The sequence below is a fragment of the Etheostoma spectabile genome, chromosome 21 (genome assembly GCF_008692095.1).
Source record: "Etheostoma spectabile isolate EspeVRDwgs_2016 chromosome 21, UIUC_Espe_1.0, whole genome shotgun sequence".
Lineage (NCBI taxonomy): Eukaryota > Metazoa > Chordata > Actinopteri > Perciformes > Percidae > Etheostoma > Etheostoma spectabile.
Window position 1 is genome coordinate 5,060,787 of NC_045753.1, and position 26,752 is coordinate 5,087,538.

General features: G+C 39.8%; 1 protein-coding gene and 1 long non-coding RNA gene across 2 annotated transcripts; one reads left to right on the forward strand and one right to left on the reverse strand.

Moving 5' to 3' along the window:
* The first annotated feature begins 3,180 nt into the window (after positions 1–3,180).
* Positions 3,181–23,860, forward strand: LOC116671566 (uncharacterized). Its single transcript, XR_004327299.1, has 3 exons — positions 3,181–3,191; positions 3,422–3,424; positions 23,713–23,860. It is a non-coding gene; the product is annotated as an uncharacterized LOC116671566 (long non-coding RNA).
* On the reverse strand, positions 20,348–26,500 carry LOC116671536 (NHL repeat-containing protein 3). The gene is given in 4 exon segments (XM_032502905.1): positions 20,348–23,168; positions 24,164–24,366; positions 25,983–26,138; positions 26,141–26,500. Coding segments are annotated over 4 exon segments (1,065 nt in total). The 5' UTR covers positions 26,247–26,500; the 3' UTR covers positions 20,348–22,568.
* Between the last annotated feature and the right edge of the window lie 252 nt (positions 26,501–26,752).

Consider the following 26,752-nt stretch of genomic DNA (forward strand, 5'->3'; position numbering starts at 1 on the left):
ATTCTCCTTTTCGAGAAAAGCTACAAAATAAAACGATGAGGCCTGCCTTTTGGAGCTAAAAATCAGACACGGTTTGCATAGGGATTGACCAATCTCAAGAATGTAGATAAAACAGATGTTGACAAAGTTTCCTTTTGGGGACATCATATGAAATTGGAAAAAAAAGAGAAGTTAAAAAAAAGGTTATAAATTGCAATATATCGTAGAATATTGCAATGTGTTTAAAATTGCAATAATATTGTATTGTGGCATAAGTATCGTGATGATATCGTATCGCGAGGCGTCTGGCAATTCCCAACCCCTACAGGTGACATGATATGAATTCTTATATACAGCTCATAAATTCATTGACATAACAATGCCTAGTTCACTTCAAAACCAGCTCTACTCTGGGGTATGAAGTATAATTGTTCTTAAAAAAAGAATGCTTTACATTTTTTCTTTTGAGCAGATTTTTCCAATGAAAAATGTTGCTTACTTTGGTACCATAGTACCATTCATAAATCGATCTGGATTGATATATTGATTCAATCCTCAACCATCCAACATTATCAGTACAAAGTCAAAATATCGATACATATCGTCATCCTGGGTGGAGATCAGATGCGCCTTTATTTTGAAATTCCCACATTATCTTTATTCTTTTTATTAAAAGGAGAAGTTTTAAATTTAAATTTCTGGAAGAGCTAAGTAATGATTTATTTTATTTGCTTTTTGTATATAAATAAAAATATAACATATTGTTTTAAATTGTCTGAGACCCCTAAAATGAATTTAAATCTTATCGTGGCAGACTTTGTGATATCAGTAAATACTGAATCGTCATCCAAAAAAAAAAAAGAATCTGTATATACACTATTGTATTGTGATAAAATGTGGGATTTAACACCCCTAGTAATTAGGTATAGGGGTCAGAGAGTAGAACACTGCTCTTAAAAAAATATTCAGCTATACTCTGCAGTATATGAGATTGGCAGTAAATGGGCTAAAGATGCACAAATAGTGGAACGATCCCGGTATGATTTGCAACCCTGTGGACAACTAACTACTTGGTGAAAAGTGCTTGAAAGCTCAGCACAACGCTTTTGGTCTACCTCCCTACTTCCTCTGCCTTCCTCTCTGCCGCACGCTGACTGAGTTCCTGCTGCAGCAGAAGAAACTACAGACAGGGCCATTATGGCTGACGTGTCGTCATCCCTGTCTTGTCCCGTCCAGACAAACAAAGACAGAAGATCCTGTTGAACGGCTCTGTGATGATGAGACACTGGCAGTCTCCTGTCTGCCCCAGCAGGGCCTCAGGATGCGGCAGAGAGCAGGAGCTACATTCACTCCCCATTCACGGTGGCAGCACGTGATGGAAAGCCTGTTAATGTTTAACTACAGACAGGAACTGATGCTAGTGCTTCTGCCAGGGAAGGATACACCCCCTCATTACACCGCTGTATCCCGATTTATTCATCATCTTTCTGTTGGCTGGCTCAAACAGGGTAGAAGATCTGAACAAGCATCAATATTCACAGGAGTATTTAGTATGTATGATACCTACGATACGCTCAACGTAGGATTCGATACAATTAACGATTTTAAGTTCCCAATGTGATTTTCTCGCAATTGTTTTAACAGAGTGCATAACTGCAGAAAAATGACTGAAGATATTCCTTTATTTATTATTATTATTTAATAATTATTTAACTGTGCAAAACAACACGTGTTCCATTATCAAAAGTGCAATTTTTTTTATCTTGAAAGTACTAATAATAATAAATTAGATTTTTCAAATAATTCCCACTTCAAAAAAACGGAATAAATAACATAAATTACGTAAAAATGAAAAAGTAGATCACACCCTAGGCTTTTAAAAAATACATTTGCAATTCATTTTTAATCTTAACCGATTACAGTTTGTACACATTGGTATTGATTTTTAACCGATTCATGATGCATTGTTACATCCCTAATATACACTATTTTTATTTCTGAGAATGTTGAAAACATATATAAATACACATACACACTCAGTGGTGGAAGTAGTATTCAGATTCCTTCAGTAAAAGTACTAATACATGTAAAAATGCTTTACTGTACTATACTGTGAACTACATTGAAAATACTACTTAAGTAAAAGCATGTAAGTGTCATCAGGAAAATGTACTTAAAGTAAAAGTACTCAATGCAGAAAAATCTTCACATTTATATATTATGTTATAATTGGTAGTTTAAGTTATAATAAAACATTGGATTTTTAAACTACATGTGTTTTCTGTGCAAAAACCTCACTTTGTAAAGTAACTAAAGCTGTGAAAGTAGTTGATTAAAAAGTCCAATATTTCTCTCTTAAATGTAGCGGATTAGAAGTAGACTCAAGTAAAGCACAAATACTTCCAATTTTTACTTGAGTCCAGTATTTGAGTAAATGTACTTAGTTACATTCAACCACTGTACACACTATATACACACTAAATTCATACAAGTGCCATTTCCGCACCACACTGTACCCCCTCTGACCACCCCCCCCCCCCCAGTACTCGTGTACTGCTGGTAGAACTGAGAGACCCATCCGTCTCCCAGGTGACAGTCAGTACTACTCCACCAGGCCTTCCCCCAGCTTGCAGCTCCACATGTCCTGTTACCCCCTGCTGCTCTCTCTGCCCTCTCTGAGGGGGTATCTGTCCACCCATCCTGCTGACCTATACTTTGGCTGCACAGACAGTATATTCGTGGTTCCCAAAAAAGTAAATATTAATGTTCGGGTGACCCCGGGATTTATTTTCTAGATTCATCATCAGGTCACCAGCGTGGCTCCGGGTGTCTGGTGCAGATGTCATCTCTCCACACTGAAAGATCTCCATAACTATTGGACTGCTGCCAATTTAGTTCAGACATTCTTGGTCCCCAGAAGACTCATCTTAATGGCTTTGTTGATCCCATGAGTGAAATGTCTTGACAAATATTGGATTGCCATGGAATGTAGTACAGATGTTCATGGCTCTCAGAGGATAATAACTTTAGTCCAACCCCGAACTTGTCCTGTAGCACCACCAGTCCAAAACTTAATATGTGCCAAACTAAATTGAAATTTCTCAAAGAATTTCTATCCTTGAGAATGCACACAAATCAAGGTGCTGATTTGATGCAAGTCCATCAAAATTGAATTGTCCAGTACATTCCACTGTGTAAATACGGTGTCTAAGGTAGGTTGGTGTACATAAAGACATCAAACGGGGGTGGCACACGTGGTTGGGCAGTATCGGACTCTGTCTACATCATTTTGTTCACTTTGTAATGTAGCTGTCGTTACACAAGCCGTCCTGCCTGCACGATCCGTTCTGAGCATGTGCAAGATCTTCGCGCATGCGCAGATGATATCATGATGAACGCGGATTTACGACATCGCAAAATCTGTTCCCATAGACAGTTGAAGAAAGTCTGTTCGCCTCCACCGGAAAGCTAACATTAGTTTAGCTAACAGCTAATTCGGCTAACCACTAGCTGAATCAGCATGTAAAAGACCCCTCAAAACTTGTCTTGATTCCTACTGTAAAGTCTTAATTTAGCTAAAGCCTGCTAGTTTGAGTAACGTTATAAGACAAGTATTGAGTGATTGTATCTTAAATGAGCACAAGTAGAACTGACGTAACAACTGTTATATATATATATATATATATATATATATATGTTATATATGAGGGTCTTTTACATGCTGTCTCAGCTAGCGGTTAGCCAAATTAGCTGTTAGCTAAACTGTCGTTAGCTTTCCGGTGGATTCTAACAGCAGACCGCTACAGTGGAATAGATCATGCAGTGCCGTAAATCCCTGGTAAATCCTCGTACATCATGATCATCTTCTGCGCGTGCGCGAAGATCTTGCACATGCGCAGAATGGATTGTGCACCCACAGTAGCAATGGTACTGGCATATTTGAGTATTTGACTAATTTGTTAGTATTTGGGGTGATGGGGCATGGTTTTAATTACAGATTGGGCCAAAGGTTTTAAATGTATTTAATGTACCCTAATGAAGCTGATTTTTAACAACTCAGACCTAATTCTGTATGTATGTGTGTGTGTGTGTGTGTGTGTGTGTGTGTCTCCTTCCAGTTGGCAGTGTACTGTGTTAGCCCTCTGCTGTTTCCTTTCTCCTTATCCCCTAGGACTGCTTTTGAGTAAATCAGCTCATCAATCGTTTTTTATTGTTGGATAGTCCGTTGCTCCCGAAATGTTTCAAAAACTTGAATGTGCATGTCCCAAAATGGCAAGTTATATTTCTGCATCCCTTTTGAGTTTAGCTGACTTGGTAGAGCAGAGGTTTTCCATGGTTCGCCTGGTCACAGTTGATCCCAAATGTCATGCTTATTAATGTTTGCCGATGTGTAAGACGGACTACAAACCTTCTGCTGGTACTCTTCATCTCTAAATGCAGAAAGACACTATCAGTGTGTCGTCACACAGACACAGCATCGTGTCGTCCATCTCGGGTGTCTTTGTCTCTTTGACAGGACAAGACAGGAATGACGACACATCAGCAATAATGTCCATGCATGTAGTTTTCTGCTACAGCAAGAAGTCAGTGACTTCCAAAGTGGAACGCAGAGGCCCAATCCAAGGACTGGTGAGCGTTCTCGCAAAATTCGTAAGGGCTTAGAGTTGTCCCAATGTCGAATTTCAAAGGGCGTGAGAGTTTGAGTACACACTCACCGAGCCCTTTCTGTGAGTCTGCATTGATGCAGACTTCACCAAAGGGAATTACCCACAGTTCAAAGTGTTGTGACGTTTACCGCGGGGACCATAGGGAAATCCAGAAATGACAAAAAGATAAAAAAAACAGCACGCCACACGACCACAGAACAAACCTGTTGTCCAGCTTGTAAAACAAGAATTTGAAATAACGTGGAATCAGGCTGCGGTCTCCTGGGCCTTGGCCGTGTGGAAAGCAACAAACGTCGCCAAGATGACGTGAGCTCGTGAAGTGCTGTCCCAATCCCATTTATATCTATCTGACCCTATGTGGTCTCACACACTCACTCACTTAGCACCTTAGATCAATAAAGTCTGTGAGTCTGTAGTCCTTAGTCCTCAGGGCTCCCTTTGGGATTGGGCCAGAGGAGGTGCAGAGCTGGAGGTGCAGAGCTGGAGGTGCAGAGCTGGAGGTGCAGAGCTGGAGGTACAGAGCTGGAGGTACAGAGCTGGAGGTGCAGAGCTGGAGGTGCAGAGCTGGAGGTGCAGAGCTGGAGTTACAGAGCTGGAGGTACCTCTGATAGTAATGTCATGAGAAAAACAAATGTAAAGCTGTAGGGGTTGAGAATGGTTTTTCATCAAACAGCACATTGTCTGTGAAAACATGTTATAATAATCAGAGGTTGAAAGTAACTAATTACAATTACTCACGTTACTGTGACTGAGTCGTTTTTTTGTGTACTTTTTACTTTTTAAAGTACTTTTGAAAATCTGTAAGTACGTTTTGTTTTAAGTATTGTACTTCGCTACATTTTAAGTCACATCTGTTACTGAGTAAAAAAGAGGTTTTGACATAGTTACATTTTTTTAAAGGTTTTTGTCGCTTTTGAGTTTTTTTTGGCTTTGTGCCCTTAACTAATCACAAAAGACTTATTTTTTTAATAAATAAGTAATTCTACTTGTACTTACATTGACACTGGGAGCCGACCAGTTGGAAATCACTGCCATGCTACTGAGCCTTCAGCGATGCACATAACCCAGCAAAAAGTCTTTTGTTCGTGTTTCAGATTGTTTTCTAAAATGACCCAGACACACTGAAACAAGAACGCAACAGTATAGTGCCTACATTTATTCTCTCTTAAATATAACATAACAAATATACATATCATTGCAAATTAGAATTTAAATTAAAAAATGTCAAGAATTGAAAAAATATGTCTGGTGACATTTTGATCATCAACATATCCCATTGACAGGCACAAACTAATGAAGGTTTCCTACTATATACAGGGGCTTGAGAAAGTTTACACCCCCATGCTAAAGTTGATTAAAAAGAGAAATAAAAAAACATCTTTTGGAAATTGATCTGCATGCCTTAATTCAAAGAAATTGGGAAAATCCAACCTTTTAAGGACACCAATTTTTGTGAATGAATAATGTATTGTAAATAAATACATTTTCTTCCTTAAAATACAGGAGGCAAAACTATACACACCCCTATGTTAAATTCCCATAGAGGCAGGTGCATTTTTAAAGGACAAAGTTATTTCATGGATCAGGATACTATGCGTCCTGATAAAGTTCCCTTGGCCTTTGAAATTAAAATAACTCCCCCACATCATCAGGTGACACACAAACACACATACACACATGTATAGTATACATACACATATACTGTATATACATACACACAGTATATGTACTGTATATATATATATATATATATATATATATATATACACACACACACACACACTAACCCTAACCCAAACACACCTCCAGGCTGTGTAAGGGCTATTTATCCAAGAAGGAGAGTGATGGAGGGCTGCGCCTCCACAGTCACCAGACCTGAACCCAATTGAGATGGTTTGGGGTGAGCTGGACCGCAGGGTGAAGGCAGAAGGGCCAACAAGTGCTAAGCATCTCTGGGAACTCCTTCAAGACTGTTGGGAAACCATTTCAGGTGACTACCTCTTGAAGCTCATCAAGAGAATGCCAAGAGTGTGCAAAGCAGTATTCAGAGCAAAGGCTGGCTACTTTGAAGAAACTAGAATATAAGACATGTTTTAAGTTATTTTACACTTTTTTGTTAAGTACATAATTCCACACGTGTTCATTCATAGTTTTGATGCATTTAGTGATAATCTACAATGCAAATAGTCATGGAAATCTACTAACTATTTTTCTTTTATGAAAACATATATTTGTGAACCGTCTTTAAAGATTTGCATATTTATTAAGAACAACGGCTGTAGCCAGTATTCTAGAAATAATGAGGTTGTGGCTCAAAGTCCCCCAAACTGACCCTAACCCACCCCTTGTAAAAGATTTAGAAGTTTATTTTAGGATGTTTAGAGAGCTGTTGAATCATATTTAGCCTACAGCAAGCTATTCAAATAGAGTAGTTCTTTCAAAAGAACTGAAAATCAACATCTGGTCATAAACCCATCACAACTAACCAGTATCGGATCAATCAACACAAACAGGGAATGTGCCTTAGTGGTTGGTGCATAGGGCCTACATAAACATATTAAAAAGTATTGCAGCACAACAGAACAGAAATATTAAGTAGATATATAACATTCAAAACACAAAGACCTAAGAAAATATGTATAACATGTAAAAATGACAATATAACGCTTAGACAAGAAAATAAGTTTTAGCCCAACTAAAATAACTATTTTCTCATATTTGTTGTTTCCAAGAAACCTAGGATTTTTTGTTTTTTCATTTTTAAATAATGTCTAAATACTTTGAAAGACTGCTCAATACAGCCAGGGAATAACATCTGCTAAAGAAATACTGAATCATAGTGGAACGATACTAGGTCTAAAAGTATTAGAATCAGCCTAACCATTGAGTTTTTTCTTCTTCTGTAGATCACCGCTAGTGTTCCTTTAAAAAAGGAATGGAGAAGTACTGCCAGGCAGAAACCTAGATCTCCATTATTCATTATTTCATTTCATAAATCAATGCTATAAATCTAATGACCATTTACGTAGGTCTGTGGGTTTTACCAATTAACTAAACAGAGACAAGGCTATTAAGTCTACGTTCAAATTTGTCAAATTAGCCTTTTTTCATTTCCTGAAAACGGTTTTGGACATGCAAGGTTTTCACCCGACGGCGACAATATAGAATATCACCAAATTTATCTGGCATAAATGTTGGCTGACTCTAGCTTTGAGAATAGCTGTATTTTGTTTAACCCTCTTCCTCCTCAAAAAAGAAAGAAATACTGGTGAAGCTTGAATATGATGCATTCAGCAACTAAATACATTTAAGGAAGTGTCCTTTGTGGAGACTGGAATCCCTCCTAAGTATTTGGGGAAGGTGTGTGGGAGTGTTGTGTGGGCTCTCCCCATACAGGGCAACTCTAAAGGCCTGCCTACACACTCAGGATCCCGCCTCTATCCCAGCCATGACATCCAGCTGGAGTCTGTCAGCAAAACAGCCAGCAAGGCAGAAACCATAGAGGAAGAGGACAACAAGGAGACCGGAGGAGGACAAAGCCTGTGTGAGAGGGAGCATGTGAAGAAAGGAAAGAAAAGTGTGTGATGGAGAAAAGTGTAAGGTGGACGGGGATGCAGAAAGTGTGTGTCGGTGTGACCATCCTGGTGTGCAGAATAGGCCCACTCCTACACTCACATTCCTCTGCATTATACACAAGTCACCCGGAATGACAGTATGGACACGCACATCCTTGGCAGCTGCACAGTGAGCAGAACGGCACGAGTACCTGCAGCAGGAAGACATGTGACTGAGAAGCCATGCTCTTTTCCCGTGTGAAGAAGGAAAGCTCAGAAACAGTCAGGCTTTCTGTTTGGCAGGTGTGGACCTCCCCACGTTGAAGTGGTCTGGGACCCCCACTGGGCTGGATGGTAGGGCTGGACAATGTATCGATAATATATCAAAATAGGAGCCTAGATATCGTCTTCAATTTTGGATATTGTAATATGGCTCGATGGTGTTTGTACCCCCAACGTCCACTTCCAGGCAGCGCTGGAATGTGGATGTGTGTCAAATTAGGATATTAAATGAAATCATTAACACATAGCATTTATTTTCTTAAGTAAATGACAATAGTGAGATCCTGTGTCTCATATCCAAAAATAAAAATTCCATAATTGTAACCAACCAGTGGCAAAATTACGTAAATGTAAACACACACACACACGGAGTGTTTGAGTGCACATGCAACAAGGTTCTCAGAGCCAGTGTTTGTCAAGTGGTGCCCCCTGATGGTCAGACCTTACTTATCAATGGCAGTACTGTACAGCACACAAAGCAAAGATTAGGCCTTTACATTCATATTCAATACTCTAACATAACGCAAGAAGGTGATACCTTCAGACAGAAGTAAAGTATCTAGTGAGAATATTATCATAATACTAATCTGACTGCTATGGGTTATTTTGAGTTGAATCATTATCTGTGATTCAAAGGCAAACAGACATTCAATGGAAAAGGCAAAAAATCAAGTTGCGATGCAATCCCCATGTAAAAAAGTTATATTTATGACATTTTTCAAGAGAACTACCAATACTGTTTTTTTCAAGGGCAATATCGATGCCGATTATTAGTAGTTTATAAAAAACGATGATTGACATTTGAAACCGATATGCATTTACCATGAAAATGAATATCTTCAAGTTAAAATTAAGATTTTGCTAGCCAGGTTGGCTCAGTTGAAAGAGTAGGCGCACATTTACATACGAGGTTTATGCCTCGACGCAGAGGTCAAGGGTTGGAGTCTGACCTGTGGTGATTTCCTGCATGTCTTCCCCTCTCTCTCTCTCTCTCCACTTTCTCACCAAGCTGTCCTGTGCATTATAGGCGGAAAATCCCAAAAATAGAATCTTTACAAAAGGGCCGATAATCGGTCTATAACTCAATTTTTCTGCTGTATTTCTTTGCATATATAGTGGCTCAGCATTCCCATATGTGTCTGTGCCATTACTGTATTTTGGGTTCCTGGCAGTTTAGATAATACATTCTTCAACCCACAAAGGGGAAATTCACTTGTTGTTGTCACTTGTTTGTTGAGCCCGGTGGGAAGTGGCCCTGCTGGGGCCAGTCAGCACTGTCAACCGATACAGCATAGTATCGCAATATTTTCCGTGGCAATACATCAATCCACAGACGCCAAGTATGGATCTTTTATTATATTTGTGTTGGTCAGTTTGACTGTTTGACTATCTCATTTTGCGGCAAAACAATTGAAGTGAGGCTTGCAATACACTGGGGGAAACCTCGTAGAGAAAGTTTGACCAAAAGATTATCCAGAATGGACCTGCACTCCTAATTCCTCACCTTGACTAATCATTACTGTGGGACGTCCTGAAGGCACATTATAAATAAGGTTATGCAAAAGTGTGTCCTCATATCAGACAGCGTCCACAGCTCTGCTGAGCTGCCACATCTCCCCATGCTCTCTTCCTTGCTCTTCTCTTATTTCAATGGTGTTCCTGTGCTGAGAGGCCACTACAGCCCCTCGACAATGACACCACTGTGTTATTAAGCTTTGTGTTGTACTATATTCATCTGCCTCCCTTCATCTCCCTCTTCATCTGACCCTGTTCCCTCTCTCTCTCTCTCTCTCGCAGCCTTCTGCCTCTCTGGCAGCGTCTTGCTATAGATCCCCTCTTTCTTCTCCGAGCCCTCCCCTCCGCCGGTCTCCACTTCTACGGTATCTTTTATTCAATGAGCCATGACTCAATTCACATTTGTCTGTTGTTTGCATGGACGCCTACAGAGTTCCTCTCAAGACAGTGCTGAGGCCAAAGCAGTGCAGGGCAGCTGGAAACTCTGCTCTGTATGAATGTGGACTGGGCTGATGTTCTTATAGTTCACCTCAAAATATACACAATCTGTAGGCCTAAATGAAAATTGCAAAGTATTCCTTCTTTGGATCCAATTATTATGACATAACACAAAAATACTAAAATTTCCTACGGGATGAACAAAGTATCTATCTATCTATCTATCTATCCATCTATCTATCATGTTATGGACTTTCTTTGTTTTATAGCACTTCACACAAATAAATGAAGATTCACAAATGTGTTTTATTATATTACTGATTACATTCCATGTGTAAGTGTGTAACAATTAATTAGTGGAAAAAGTCCCCTTTCTTGCTGTACATACTTTAGTGAAAAATTCATAAAGCAGTTCTTTTGTTTAATTTTTCCTTGTGTGGAGGTCATGTCCTGCTTTTTATTTAAGGTTTCATGAGACACAAACAATAGACACATCATTTTTAGGGTGGTATTAGTAATTTGAGTCATTGTGGATCCACTTTATCTATTATTAATTAAACTGTAACTGTGACAGTTCTGCTGGTAGGAAATGTATTACTGAGAAAAATTTAACAGATTTGTGCTGACATAAACTTCCTAAAATTATTTGGAAGTCAGCGCATGCTCATCTGTACATGTTTATGTGCTTGTGTTTAAAACATCGTTAAAAAGTAAAAGAAATTGGATGTGTTCACCTCCGCAACTGAGATCTTGCTGCAATCCATAATCAACTTATCAATATGTTTTCATGGAAGGATATATGCACAGGAAACTGTATGGACTGAGCTCCATCTAGTGGTATGGGCACTAGACGGCGTTCATTAAAGATGCAGTAGGTAAGACTTATACAACCAACTTCCTGTGATATTTGCTGGAACTGACCCTGTGTTTGAGTAGTACTTTATGTATTTTAACATGTAATTTACAAAAAAAAAAAAGGTACCATGGCATGAAAATTTCAGTTTGAGATTTTTAAGATTGAGTTCCCCCAGCCAGCCTATGGTCCCCACAGTGACTAGGAATGGTGATATGTGTAAACCAAGCCCTGGGTATCTTGCTCTGCCTTTAAGAAAAAGAAAGCTCAGATGGGACGATCTGCAAGCTTGCTCCTTATGAGGTCATAAGGGGCAAGGTTACCTCCCATTTCTCTGCTTTGCCCGCCCAGAGAATTTGGTCCATCCGTGAGAGAGACATTATGGCTTTGAAAACGAGCAAAGTGGCAGTTGGTCAAGGCCACACCCCCAGCCTCCACCTTGCCCCCCCCCCTTATCCTCCTCAAAAACTACAGCCTATCTAAATAAATAAATAACCTACCTAATAAATAGCCTATCCAAGACAATAATTAGCCTGCTATAGACTAATGACCCAGAAACACCAGAAAATAAAATATTAGACCGTTATTGCTATTCAACCACATAAATTTCTTTCTTACCCATACTGTCAAGATGAAGACAAAATATCTCTTTATTAAAACAAGGCACTTTGTGGTGTCAAAACAGTACTAAGGCTTCGATAATTAAACTGGAACACATGTAGGCTACACGCTCCACAAGCAAAAAAATAAGAATAAAGTAATAATACAAGACAGAACCAACTAGGCATGGGTAACGCAGGATATAAGCACATGGCTGCGACAATGGCACAGAATTCAGAAGCACTGAATTATATAAAATCAAATGAAAGTGAAGCAAGCCATTCAGTCCTGACACAAACATTGAAATAGAGAAATGCAGCCTTAAGTTTTTGTAGCACGGCAATAGCAAATTTAAGGCATAAAGATAGTGGGCCGTATATCAACAGTTCTTAACAGGGCCTAGCTAATCATTTTATAACAATACGGTAGGATAATTAAATATAGATGCGACCTCTTTCTGGTTTTCCAATAAAAAGGCTTTGCACGCTTGTAAAAAACACAATTATCTCCAATAATTCGTTTCAGTTGAACTGTTCCTAAACATTTGATGCCAATTTACTGCATGGCGGGAGCATAATAATAAACCAGCATTCTTACCTTGTGCTGCAGTTATAACACAAAAAACCTCCTCTCCAAAACGTCTACCAGGAAAAGTGTGACCCCAAGGCTGCAGCACCGAGTTGACGTTGTTAAGGTTCCCTCCGCGGCCGCCCTGGTGCTGCTAGCTTGGCTAACAACGTTAGCTGCCTGGTGGTCTGTTGCTAGCAGGGTAGCCCTGGGAGTGTAGAGGTGGAGAGGTGCTGCTAGCTTGGCTAACAACGTTAGCTGCTTGGTGGTCTGTTGCTAGCTGGGTTGCCCTGGGAGTGTAGAGGTGGAGAGGTGCTGCTAGCTTGGCTAACAACATTAGCTGCCTGGTGGTCTGGTGCTAGCAGGTCGCTCTGGGAGTGTGGAGGTGGAGAGGTGCTGCTAGCTTGGCTAACAACGTTAGCTGCCTGGTGGTCTGTTGCTAGCAGGGTTGCCCTGGGAGTGTAGAGGTGGAGAGGTGCTGCTAGCTTGGCTAACAACGTTAGCTGCCTGGTGGTCTGTTGCTAGCAGGGTCGCCCTGGGAGTGCAGAGGTGGAGTAGTGCTGCTAGCTGCTAGCATGGCTAACAACGTTAGCTGCTTGGTGGTCTGGTGCTAGCAGGTCGCTCTGGGAGTGTGGCGGTGGAGAGGTGCTGCTAGCTTGGCTAACAACGTTAGCTGCCTGGTGGTCTGGTGCTAGCAGGTCGCTCTGGGAGTGTGGAGGTGGAGAGGTGCTGCTAGCTTGGCTAACAACATTAGCTGCCTGGTGGTTTGTTGCTAGCAGGGTCGCCCTGGGAGTGTAGAGGTGGAGAGGTCCTGCTAGCTTGGCTAACAACGTTAGCTGCCTGGTGGTCTGTTGCTAGCAGGGTCGCCCTGGGAGTGCAGAGGTGGAGAAGTGCTGCTAGCTTGGCTAACAACATTAGCTGCCTGGTGGTCTGGTGCTAGCAGGTCGCTCTGGGAGTGTAGAGGTGGAGAGGTGCTGCTAGCTTGGCTAACAACATTAGCTGCCTGGTGGTTTGTTGCTAGCAGGGTCGCCCTGTGAGTGTAGAGGTGGAGAGGTGCTGCTAGCTTGGCTAACAACATTAGCTGCCTGGTGGTTTGTTGCTAGCAGGGTCGCCCTGGGAGTGTAGAGGTGGAGAGGTGCTGCTAGCTTGGCTAACAACATTAGCTGCCTGGTGGTTTGTTGCTAGCAGGGTCGCTCTGGGAGTGTGGAGGTGGAGAGGTGCTGCTAGCTTGGCTAACAACATTAGCTGCCTGGTGGTTTGTTGCTAGCAGGGTCGCCCTGGGAGTGTAGAGGTGGAGAGGTGCTGCTAGCTTGGCTAACAACATTAGCTGCCTGGTGGTTTGTTGCTAGCAGGGTCGCTCTGGGAGTGTGGAGGTGGAGAGGTGCTGCTAGCTTGGCTAACAACATTAGCTGCCTGGTGGTTTGTTGCTAGCAGGGTCGCCCTGGGAGTGTAGAGGTGGAGAGGTGCTGCTAGCTTGGCTAACAACATTAGCTGCCTGGTCGTCTGGTGCTAGCAGGTCGCTCTGGGAGTGTGGAGGTGCGGTGCTGCTGTTACTTCTTTCGGTTACAGTCTCTGAGTTTTCTGCCTCTGATCTTTTTAGGCTTTTTAGCCTGTGGTTGATTTATAAAGAAATCCAAAATTTTTGTTTTGTTTTTTAAATTATGGTTGTCCGCACCCCTTGTTCCCGCGGCCATGCCTTTAAGATTCACAAGCGCGCACATACTCAGTCTAGTTAGCAAACAAGAGGGAGAGTATATTCTTTTTTTTTTTGCAATAATACAACACCACCATAACTCAAATACCAGCCAACAGGCCGGGTTTACAAAATCATCCTTTCAGCTCAAAATTAAGGGTAATAGACATATGGGATTACTTCCGGTTTTTAAAATAAGGCGTTAAATAAGTGGATTATATTTACAAGAAATAAAAACAAAAAATGGTACTGTATACATTTTGAGATTTTACGTAGTAATTGTCCCACATTTCTACCGTAAAATGACTTCAAATCGGAAACTCGAGGGGCTTACAAACTATTCCATAAATCCAGTCAATGACAAAAATATTTTACTTAGGCCTACTTAACTATTATTAATTACTAAAATTTAACAATTTAGTTGTATGAATATGGAGGTTTTTCCAAGTAATGTCCAACATTACTGTAAAATGACTATAAATCTGAAATTGTAGATGCAATAAAACGTCGTTGCTCCATAATTCCAGAAAATGACTCATATATATGAGTACAAGACATCTGACTACATCCTTATGGAAAATCAAACAATTTTACTGTATAAATAGAGACTTCTTTAAAGTAAAAGCCCATACCTCTACTGTTAATTGACTAAAGAATATGAAATTGGAAGTATAAAATAATTCTTCTTCATAATTCCAGGCAATGACTAATATATTTGAGTACAGGACACCTCTGACTACGCCCTTACTAATGTTAATGTTAGAGTAAATGTTCTCCATTTCTACTGGGAAATGACCTCAAATCTGAAACTTGAGGAACTATAAAAAGACTTTGGACATCTCTGACTACACCCTTACTGAAAATCAACAACAATTTTACTGTACAAATTTGGAGATCTATCAAAGTAAAATCCCATGCCATCTGCCGTTAAATGACTCAAAGTAAAAGTCCCACATTAATAACATAAATTCCATGAAACTTCCTGAAACTTAAGTTTCAGAATTAGAAGCAGATTTTCATTCTTTTTCTTTATTACGTGGTATCAGATCGGTGCATAAACTCCAGTACTTCCCAATACCGATACCAGCGTTTTAGGCAGTATCAGAGGCATCGGAGGGATCATGTCTAAAAATACTACTGTTAGAACTTTATAAGAACAATGAATCTGAATAATAATAGGAACCCTGCAGAGTTTATAACACGCACCGCCCCCTTTGGAAAGCTGAGACCTGACAGTGTCATGGATTGTTCTCCATCATCATCTGGAAAGACCAGGTGATGTCCATCTTAAGGTTTTAAATGCCCAGACTCATCTGACCTCGCCCCAACAATCAGCACCATGGCTTCTTCTAAGCAGTTGTCCAGAAAACTGAAACTGAAAATAGTTGACACTCACAAAGCAGGAGAAGGCTATAAGAAGATAGCAAAGGGTTTTCAGATGCCAATATCCTCTGTTTGGAATGTAATTAAGAAATGGCAGTCATCAGGAACAATGGAAGTTAAAGCAAGATCTGGAAGACCAAGAAAAATATCAGACAGAACCGCTCGCAGCATTGTGAGAAAAGCAAGTCCAAACCTACCTGCACGCTCCATCCAGAAAGACCTGGCAGACACTGGAGTTGTGCTACACCATTCCACTATAAAGAGATACTTGTACAAACATGGTCTTCATGGAAGAGTCATCAGAAGAAAACCTCTTCTACGTCCTCACCACAAAAATCAGCATTTGAAGTTTGCAAATAACATATAGATAAGCCTGATGCATTGTGGGAACAAGTTCTGTGGACCGATGAGGTTAAAGTAGAACTTTTTGGCCGGAATGAACAAAGGTACGTTTGGAGAAGAAAGGGCACAGAATTTAATGAAAAGAACCTCACTCCAACTGTTAAGCATGGGGGGGGGGGGAAATCAATCATGCTTTGGGGCTGAATTGCAGCCAGTGGCACAGGGAAGTAAAAGGAAAAATGGAATCAATACATTTTTTTTGGATGCTAACTTGATGCCATCTGTGAAAAAGTTGAAGTTAAAGAGAAGATGGCTTCTACAAATGGATAATGATCCTAAACACACCTCAAAATACAAAGGTGGATTACATCAAGAGCCGTAAACCGAAGGTTTTACCATGACCTTCTCAATCTCCTGACCTCAACATAATTGAAATCTATGGATAGACCTTAAAAGAGCAGTGCGTGACAGACAGCCCAGAAATCTCAAAGAACTGGAAGACTTTTGGAAGGAAGAATGGGCGAAGATACCTTAATTAAGAACTGAAAGACTCTTGGCTGGCTACAAGAAGCGTGTCCAAGCTGTGATACTTGACAAAAGGGGGGGGGGGCAGTACAAGGCATTAATTCTGCAGGGTGCCCAAACTGTTGCAGACACCATTTTTTGTTTATATTGTCTGTTATTTTGAAAGTGTAAATGATGGAAATAAAATCTAACTTTTTGTGACATATTATACCTGTCATTTAATGTCTTTTGGAGATTTTTCCATCTTTTCTTGATTGGCCATGCTCTTGTAAATTATACAGAAAGGCAATATGGAAATGGAAGTGGAGCTGATGGCAATGAAAGCAGTGTTGGCCTGTAAAAATAATAGGAAATAACTTGGTACAAAATGTTCTTTTCTGCTATTACTGTTACATATGTTACTGTCATGTTACATATGACAGGTGCTGGTCATATAATTAGAAAATCATGAAAAGGTTGATTTACGTCAGTAATTCCATTCAAAAAGTTACTGCAAAGATAGATACTGAATTGGGGGATTTCATTAGTTGTCAGTTATAATCATCACAATTAAAAGAAATAAACATTTGACTCTGTGTGTGATATAATATGGATTCTGTGCATATAATCTATAAATGTCACTTTTTGAACTTTTTCATGATATTCTAATTATATGACCAGCATCTGTAGTTTTCATTACAGTATTGGATACTGACAACAGACCTTCATAATAAAAAATGAAACACACTGCTATGATCAAATATTTTGATCATTCACCTTTGGGTTCCCTAACAGTTTTTATATATATATAGTCTACAACAAATTTAAGTTTTTAGACAAATTATACATATACAGCCCATAGAACTCACACTCAAACCCACATGTACAAGCACATGCTGTACAGGCCAACTCTCGGTGTTGTTTTTATTGGGGAAAAGCTTAACATGCATTTTCCAACACCAACGAATACAACAAATTTACACATGGAAAATGACAATAAAACCAAATGCACCAAACAGGTCATTTATACTTCCTTCAGACATTCATCATTAAAACTCATTGGCCACTTCGTCTGTTGTGAACAACGTTCATCACCTTCAGCACAAAACATTGTTCCTTAAAGTATATCAGGACATAAAGATTGCATCATGGGCACATTTCAGAATGCTGTGGATAACAATTCAAGGGGAGATCTTGAGATTACAAGTTAAGAAAGTGACTTCAGAGTTGGAAGTATTCCATAAAGTTGGGGAAATATCCTGACTCTTTGCCTCGAATATGTGTCAAACTAACAACTAACAAACTCCAAAATGACAGAATTCTACATTGCACATATTGCAATGGCATCTCTGCCTGGCAAATGCCCACATCTTTTCATAATCCATACGCAGTTAGTAGCGCAGGTTTTTAACTATTTGTAAGCCAAGCCCAAAATGAGATCAATTTTCTCAGATGTGACAAAGAATACTATAACAGAAAACTGTCTTTGCAGGCGGAGTACTTACAATATGATTAAACTGAATTTAAAATGAGATGGAACCACATAATACATTCTGAAAGTACCAGCAAAGCAGGGCCTGAAAACATGATTACATAAAGCTCATTTGTCTTTATTATAAGGATTCCCAGTAGCTGATGCCTAGACAACCAGCTAGTCTTCTTGGGGGTCCAAAACAACATAAATCAGACAATATTAAAACATTTCATGACACATAAAGATAAGAAAAGAAATACAAAATTTGCATACAGAACTAAATGACAAAAAACAACCAAAATGAGAATAACAAACTAAGAAAATAGAGAAATATCTTGAAAACAAAGTTATATATTACAGTATATTACACAGCTAACATTAACGTAGCTCACATAGACAAAGAAGTAAATCAACTATTTTTAACCGCACAAGTTTTAACAAAAAACTTCATGATAAATCATTTAAGTAAAAGTAAGATTTTTATTTTTTTAAATTCATCTTTCCTGTGTTACTTGGGACATTATTCCACAAAGAACTTGCTCTGTAAATTAAAGTTTTTTTTCAGGTTACAGTATTGGATACTGGTAAAGGTTCAATCAGATGCCCCCTAGTGGCTCCTCTTGTTAAATAAGTATGGCTATCTCAACTGTAAGTTATGTCAGAGAATGTCTAATAAGGGGAGAACTTCCACTCTCTGGAAACTTCTGAACTGTAGTTCCACTCTGGTTCCACATGAAGGTGCTCACAGGCAAGTGCAGAATGAATGGTGGCCTATGGAGTTTTACCCCTTAAAACCCACTTTTCTCAGGATAACATTGTTTGTCTAGTAATTTGAATGTTGCAGTCGAAAGGGGAGGCTAAGACAATACACACTGCTGGGTTTTAGATTCTTTTAAAGTCACTTTTTTGTTCTAAAAAGCCTTTTAAAATCTCAATGACGTCATACATATTGGACGGCCAGAGCTGCTGCCTTACGACAAGCTCTGAGTCACGTTGAGGCTTTCCCTATCAATACACGTGCTAGAAAGAGGTCTGCTAATGTTTTAAAGACCACACCGAATTATTCCCTCAGACATTCTGGTTCCGCTTTGGATGCCATCAAGCGGGATCTCTGGTCGTAATCAGTCCTTCACTGACCAATCAGCATTCATTAGCAGAATGCTAGCGTAACCTGTAAGAAATCCAAAGGACATAAGTACTCGATCTATAATCCATGTTAAACTAGCAAAAACCACGATCAAATCTGAGATTTCTCAACAACAACAGGCAAAAGAGACACATTCAGCCGTCTAGCTCCATAGACTCCCATTCATTTTGCATTTGTCTGCGATCACCCCCAGTGGAACTCTGGTGGAACTGCGTCCGAATTTGGTCCAATGGGGAGTGAACGGGCTCTCCGTAGACGGGCACTGGTTACGTTATCAAAAATAAATGACAGCAGAAATGCAAAGAGAATTAATGCATACAGTGGGAGTTCCCTGTTTTAAATCACTCTCTGAAGGACTGAACCAACAGCAAGTATCACTTCCTACCTCACTGGATCTCCAGGTAAATCACAAATTGTTCATGTTTTTCACACTAGCTGCACAGTGACTGACAACGGCAACACAGATTCACTGAAAAAGCAAAGAAGCCATCACAATACGTTTCTCACAGGGGTGACAATATCAAAATACTGGTGATTCTGTAATTCAGGACATACTGCAAAACAGTCATATAACACATCCAAATTAACTATACACCAACCTAACAGCAAAATCATTTTTTATGAAAGAATTACTATGTATTTACTTAGACAACTCAGATTAAACTGTGCACTAGACAACTCAGTTCAAACCTTTTACACATTTATACATGTGTAGTTATAGGAATGTCTTGCCATATGCTGGCTAAAGGCTGAACCTGCAAAAAACACAAAAGATTTTACAGTTTTTCTTAATTGATTTGGCACATTTACTGAAACACACTTACAATTGTCAAAACTCTAAGTACAAACCTCACACCACTTGGTACATTCAGCACATCACTCTATGTGACCCGCAAAAGGTGACTACTCAATCACAATAATGCTGTAAATAAATCCATCTATGAATAAATCATTAGCATCAAAACAAAAGGTTCCGTTATCATTGCTTAAACCAAAACAGTCAAATTGCAAAGACATTGTCAAAATGTCAAATGACAGTGTACTCTGACAGGGTGATAGTCACCCACTCAGTCATATTGTCCCGTTGCTAACATTGTATACTAGGCAGCTGAATAGCATTAATGTCAGCCACGGCACACACTATACTTTCTCATTGTATGTACACACCAGCCAATCACAGTTACATAAAGCAAGCCTGTTCAGGAAAGGATACACAACAGCAAAATCATCAGAAACTGTTGTACAAGATGTGCAAAAAATAGAAAAGAAAATATGCTGGAAATGTATCAGCCTCAAGGGTCATCTAATCTCTCCCCTCTGTGTGACCACAACATTTCATCGACATCCGCAGGTATAAGCAGTATACCCACTACGAAAGCACCAGGATTTCCATATACCCACTTAAAAATTCCCAATGACACGCAACAACATACTTTCCATTATATTTTTGATATATTTAGAAGTGTCATCAGTGTTTTTCTTCTTCACTTAGGCTAAATAAAAGGTATTTCCACCTTAAATTGGTGCATAACAGTGTATCCGAAGACAGGAAATGAAGTTGTCAAAACCTGCCTGGGGAAGGCTACCCAGACCTCCCACTATGATATGCCCCCCCCCCTCCCCCAACAAAAAATTCTGGCCAATATACAGTGGCTTGAATAAGTTTACACACCAATCCTAAAGCGGATTAAAAAGAGGAATAAAAAAAACATTTTTTGGAAATTGATTTTAATGCCTTAATTCAATTTTAATGCCTTAAAAATCCAACCATTTAAGGACACCAATTTTCTTTGTAAATGAATACTGTATTGTATAAATATAAATATATTTATAATGTATAAATAAATATTCTTCCTTAAAATACAGGGGGGCATAAGTATGCATACTGTATATAAAGGTCGGACTTTCTAGAATTTTTGGAATTAAGGCATTAAGATCAATTTCCAAAAGATGTTTTTTTATTCTTCTTTTTAATTAACTTTAGCATGGGTGTGTAAACTAATTCTAGCCACTGTATATATATATATATATATATATACACACACACACACACACACACACACACACACACACACACACACATATATATTGCCTAAGTCTATTCATCCAAAAACCTTTACAACTAAACCACACACCTATTATGTATCTAATATATATATGTGTATGTGTGGCATTAAATTTTAAATGTAGGGATTTACATAATGCACATGTGTATAACTTTATTTGAGAATAATATAATTTAATAGCAAACTATTCTGACCGGCGAGGCTTACTCAATGCATTTGTGCCAAAGCAATTACAAATTACTATAGTCATGTGGATAACTGACCTGATGTTCATTTAAATAATCATATATAGTTTATATATAGTTAGTAATAGTCGTTCGACGGTTGTGCCAAAGCGATTGAGAAATGTCTACAGAGAAGAGAGGAAACAGCTCAGCCTCAGAGAAACTCTCGCCTTTTCAAGCAGTCCAGAGTCAAGAAAAAATACAAATGGCACATAACTTCAAAAAGAGCAAATAACAACAACAACCATAACCACATGTTCACTAGATGGCAATTACTGATTACAGTTTATCGACAACATGATACCCTTATGTATTGTGAAGAAAACAATTCAACTGCATATTATTTTGTAAAAGCAGAAGTGGTTTCTTTTCAATCATGACACTAGTATTTTTACTTTTTATATGCCATCAACCTGCCAGCTGTCATGATCTGAAATAGTGATTGTGTCTTTTTCGTGTGTTCTTGTTTCATGCGTATGTTTTGTATTGTTGTAGCTTATATAATGTTTTAAGCCATCCACCTGCATGGCTAAAATTTGGCACATTTACATGTTGGGCTCTGTGCTCATGCTCATTAAAGCTACAGTGCGTAGTTTCTGTCTTCCCCATGAGGAATTTTAAGTAATCACAACACTGTAAGCGCGTCCACATGATACAAGCCTTCCGTGATTCTTGCATATCTGCATCTTGATAGTCTTAATTAGCTTTGTAGCAACTCGTCTGGCAATGGCTTGAATGTAACGGACGTTCATTAATATGGATAATTTACGCACTAAAGCTTTAATGTGCGTTGTCCCTTTTATATAATTAATTCAAATAAAAAATAACCCATTCCCAGTTCAATAATTTGTTACAATACACGTATTGTAAAAATAATTGATATCACTAGAGGACGTCTGTATGTATACAGACATCCTCTAGTGACCTCAATTAGTTTCCTTAGTCACTTTAACTTCCATTGTTGTATATAATACTGATTATTAAAGGTCCCAGGGCATAAAAATTTCACTTTGAGGTTTTTTTTAACATCAATATGCATTCCAGCAATGTACATCCATTGACGAATGTTTCTTTCAAAACCCAAATTCTGTTGGAATCTCTTACTATAAAAATGTAATTTCTATGAGACAGGGTTGCCGTGGGATATCATAGACATCTTGATCTCAGATGTTGGATTTTGCAGCGTAAGTAGGGTTCATCATACTGATAAAGATATGATTTTTTTTTAAATTATAAGTGCATTTAGTTTCTGATGGGTCATGCCAATTTAAAGTGTGGCACTATTGGAAGCTCCCGCCCAGACTGAAGGGGGTAAACTTCTGAGCCTGCTGAGCTCCAATCTCAGCCACGTACAGGGCCCCTGTCTTTAGGTCCAGGTCTACCAGGTGGGGCTTCACTTCCTCAGCCAGCTGGATCACACTGACCACATTGCACTGGCCAATCAAACCCACCGGTGGGGCATCCAGCAGCGAAATCTGGTTGGTGTTGAGCTGGACCACGACAAAGTACTTCTTGTCCGGGGTGAGACGGACGGAGTAGGGCGCATCCTCAGTGAAGCAGCTCCCCCATGTCCCCAGCCAGTCCCCGGTAACGGAGTTAAAGACCTGGATCCTCTTGTTCCCTCTGTCGGCCACCCACACCCTGAAGGCGTTGTCCACAGTCACGCTGTGGGGGATGTAGAACTGAGCCAGGCCTTGTCCTTTCTCTCCGTGCATCCACAACACCTCCTGTTCTTTGGACAGCTTGATGAGGCGGTTGTTCATCCCCCCGTCACCGTCCACGATGTACATCTCTCCGGAGTCGTGGACGAAGATCTCCGCCGGCTGGTCGAACTGCAGAGGGTTCACCCCAGAGCCTGCCTTCCCTGGCGTACCAAGAACCTGACAAAACCAAAGAAAGTAGTCAACACCAAGCTTTTCCAATTTGCCATTTCACACTAAATGCACTGAGCACCTCTCTCCTCCTCCTTCTCTCCATCTGTATGCAACCTCATCTCATTAATGCATGTTACTAACTCCACTTCTTCCCTTTCCCGGAGTCTTGTGGTCTCTCGTCCCTCTCCTCTCTCCTCCTATCGCTTCCTGCAGGGGTTTCTGACTCTGGAGCTGTGGAGTCTGGATGTGTTGTTGGAGTCACCTCCTGGCTCCATGTTCTTGCTTGACACTCTCTGCTGCAATTCTCTCTCTCTCTCTCTCTCTCTCCCTCTCTCTCACCCCCAACTCAAGGTTTCTGCCTCTTAAAGGAAGTTTTTCCTTGCCTCTGTCGCCTAGTGCATGCTCTTGGTGGGAACTGTTGGGTTTCTGTAAATAACACCACAGAGTACGGTCTAGACCTGCTCTTTTATGAAAAGCGCGTTGTTGTGATTTGGCGCTATATAAATAAAATTTAATTGAAAATACCTGAACCTGTGGATCCTGAACCTAGTCTCGCATTGCCAGACCTTCTTCCATAGCGCTGCAGAGGAGGGTCTGGCAAGTCGACACAGCATTCCGTGACGGGAGACGAACATGTTCTGGTTTATTGGCATTTCTTTAAACCGATCACAATCGCTAAGCGCCAGACGGAGCAACGATGCCTCATAAAATAGCCTCGAGAAGGAACTTGTTTTGGTGGAACATGTGTAGATTTAAAAGTAGTTTTAGTTGTGCGACAGAAACCTCAGATTGGACAGATAGTCTAGCTAGCTGTCTGTATTTGTCCTGCAGAGATCTGAGGACCAGGTAACCATAGTCCACAGAAATCCACCAGTTCAATATTCCAACACAAAGAAAGCAGAAGGTAACGGACAGCCAACCGGAAGTCGAATGTTGTGGAGATAGACTAACCTGAACCAAAGATTTCTAGTTACAAATCAAATCCTAGAGAAAGCAGTCACCTGCAGGAGCTTCCCAGATGGGGTGTACTGTTTGATGCAGTGGCCGTAAGGGCCGTTCCCCACATCTGTGATCCACACAGTGGGGTTTGATGAGCCAGCGCCTGCTACAAATATACCATGAGGCACCTCCAGGGTGGTCGTGTTCCAGGACATAAGGAAATCTCCGTCTGTGGTGAACACCAGCACCTTGGGCACATTGTTACCTAAAAGCAAAGCAAAGGCAAACACTGTGTGAAATGTCTGGCAGCACATTTTATATTGTTCTGCACTTGTTTAAAGTAAAGGTATGAGAATAGAGAGTAGAGGAAGATAAATAATGAATAATACTATTCTGCAATGTAGGGGTTGTAAAAATAATAAGAAACACTTGTTTGACAGCCATTTAATGCTTTAAAGAGACCAAATTTGTTTCTGGAATTTTTTGACAATACTAAAAATATGGAATAACACCAGCCTTGTCTTTGTAAATGGTAATGTGTCTAACAATTTGCATACGCCATAAGGATCTGAATTAGAGCCCAGCAGATATATCGGTGAGCTGATATTATCAGCTGATATTAGGCATTTTCAGAATTATTGTATCGGTATTTCAAATGGCTGATAAATGGATATTTACAAAATGAAATAAAAACGGGACGAAACACCCTCCAATGATGTTATGAGTGTTGGTGTTTGTCCACCAGAGGGCGCTGTAAAGCGTCCCAGTTTGCATTGGCGTTGCATCGTTTGTCCACCAGAGGACGCTCTACAACGTCCCTGTTGGCAACACTATGCTTACTTTTGTGTCATTCTGTTGTTGTTCAAAGGACTTTAAGTTTCATATCTTAAGTTTGTATTTTTATACATTTTATTCATTAGAACTTTAATATATTTTGATGTTCCTCTTTTCTGTTGTGACAATAAAACAAAAAAGTTTATTTTTAAACTGCATTATCATATTATTTTAGTGAGGACTCATGAATAACTACAAATAACTAATTTTGTTACGCATTTCTTTTTTTAAATATACTGTATAATTGTATCGGAATATCGGATTTTTATATCACCAAATATTTGCATCAATATCCACCATAAAAATCCTTTTTCAATCGGGCTATGATCTAAATACCACTCAGAAGTGGTTATTCACAATATTTTTGACCAAATACATCGATGTTGATATTGCAGCAATATTGTAGAGTTGACTATTGGTGCTTTCACAAAATATTTACACAACGAGATGTTTAATAAATAATCACCTATAATGTGGATATAACTAAGTGGCTAAAGGCAAATGAAACAGCTAGTTAGTCTGGGAAATTCAGAAGTGAAACACTTTACTGTCCTGCAACTAGGGCTGGGCGTTGTGGAGAAAATCAAATATCACGATATTTCTGATCAAATATTTCAATATCGATACCGCAACGATATTGTAGTGTTGACTGATGGTGCTCTCACAAAATATTTACACAATGTGGTTTTTGATAAATAATCCTCAGTAATGTGGCTATAATGACTAAGTGGGTAAAGGCAAATAATAGAACAGTTACAACAGTCTGGTAAGATCAGGAAATGACATCACTTTACTGTAATGCAGCCTTTAAAACCAGGAAAATACACCACTTATGCAATATCCAAAATTTAAGACGATATCTTGTCTCATATCTCATTATCGATATAATAAACATTGCCAGCTCTAACTGCAACCTTTAAAACCTTTATAAAAGACAACACTTGTGTCATATCACGATATTACGATATCCAAACATGATGACGGTATCCAGCCTCATCCATCGATGTCGATATAATATCGACTTATTGCACACTTGCATGCATTTACCTCTCTGTGCCACATGCACTACACCAGCATACTGGTTGACAGCCACTCCGAACACCTCCCCGGTGAAGAGCTCCGGGTTCTTGGGCCAGCTCAGGTCCAGTTTGTACAGAGGTCTGCCCAGCAGCTGGTAGTCATGTCTGAGGCTGGAGCTGCCGGCTGCTGGGTGCCAATGGTGCCACATCCGTATAGCACCATCATGAGCACAACTAATGAAGCCATGGTGGACGCTAGCAAACACGTATGGCCTCTCTTTTTCTTCAGCATCAGTGCTTTAGATGTTGGGCTTGTGTTGCGTTTAATATCCTGGTCGAGTGACGGTCACGTTAGCTCTAAGTTACCGTTAGCCACACAGTCGGTTCCGAAACAAGCAACACATTCAATGTGATAACTGTTAAGATGCGAAACTATAAAGTTAAAACCCGGATATTTACATATAATTTGAAACGCACTGACTACATTCAATGTAGAATTCACTTCCTCAAGTCCGAGACTAAAACAAAACAGAGAGCAAGTGATTCACGTAGTAGCATTTCCGGTTAATGTATCGCAATAAAGGTATTACTGAAACGCCAAGACCATCAGTTCTGGCTAACGTTGATACTTCACCGTTACCCGGGTCAGATATGGGCCAAGCAAGAGGTCCAACTCAATGTTCGAATGACTATTAAAGAAATGCAGATGTGTTTGGGCAAATTATGTGCCTGGTTGTGTTCGTATTTGACAAATACCGTTGCGACGATTCCAACGCTATAATTTTAAGGCTTTTAATT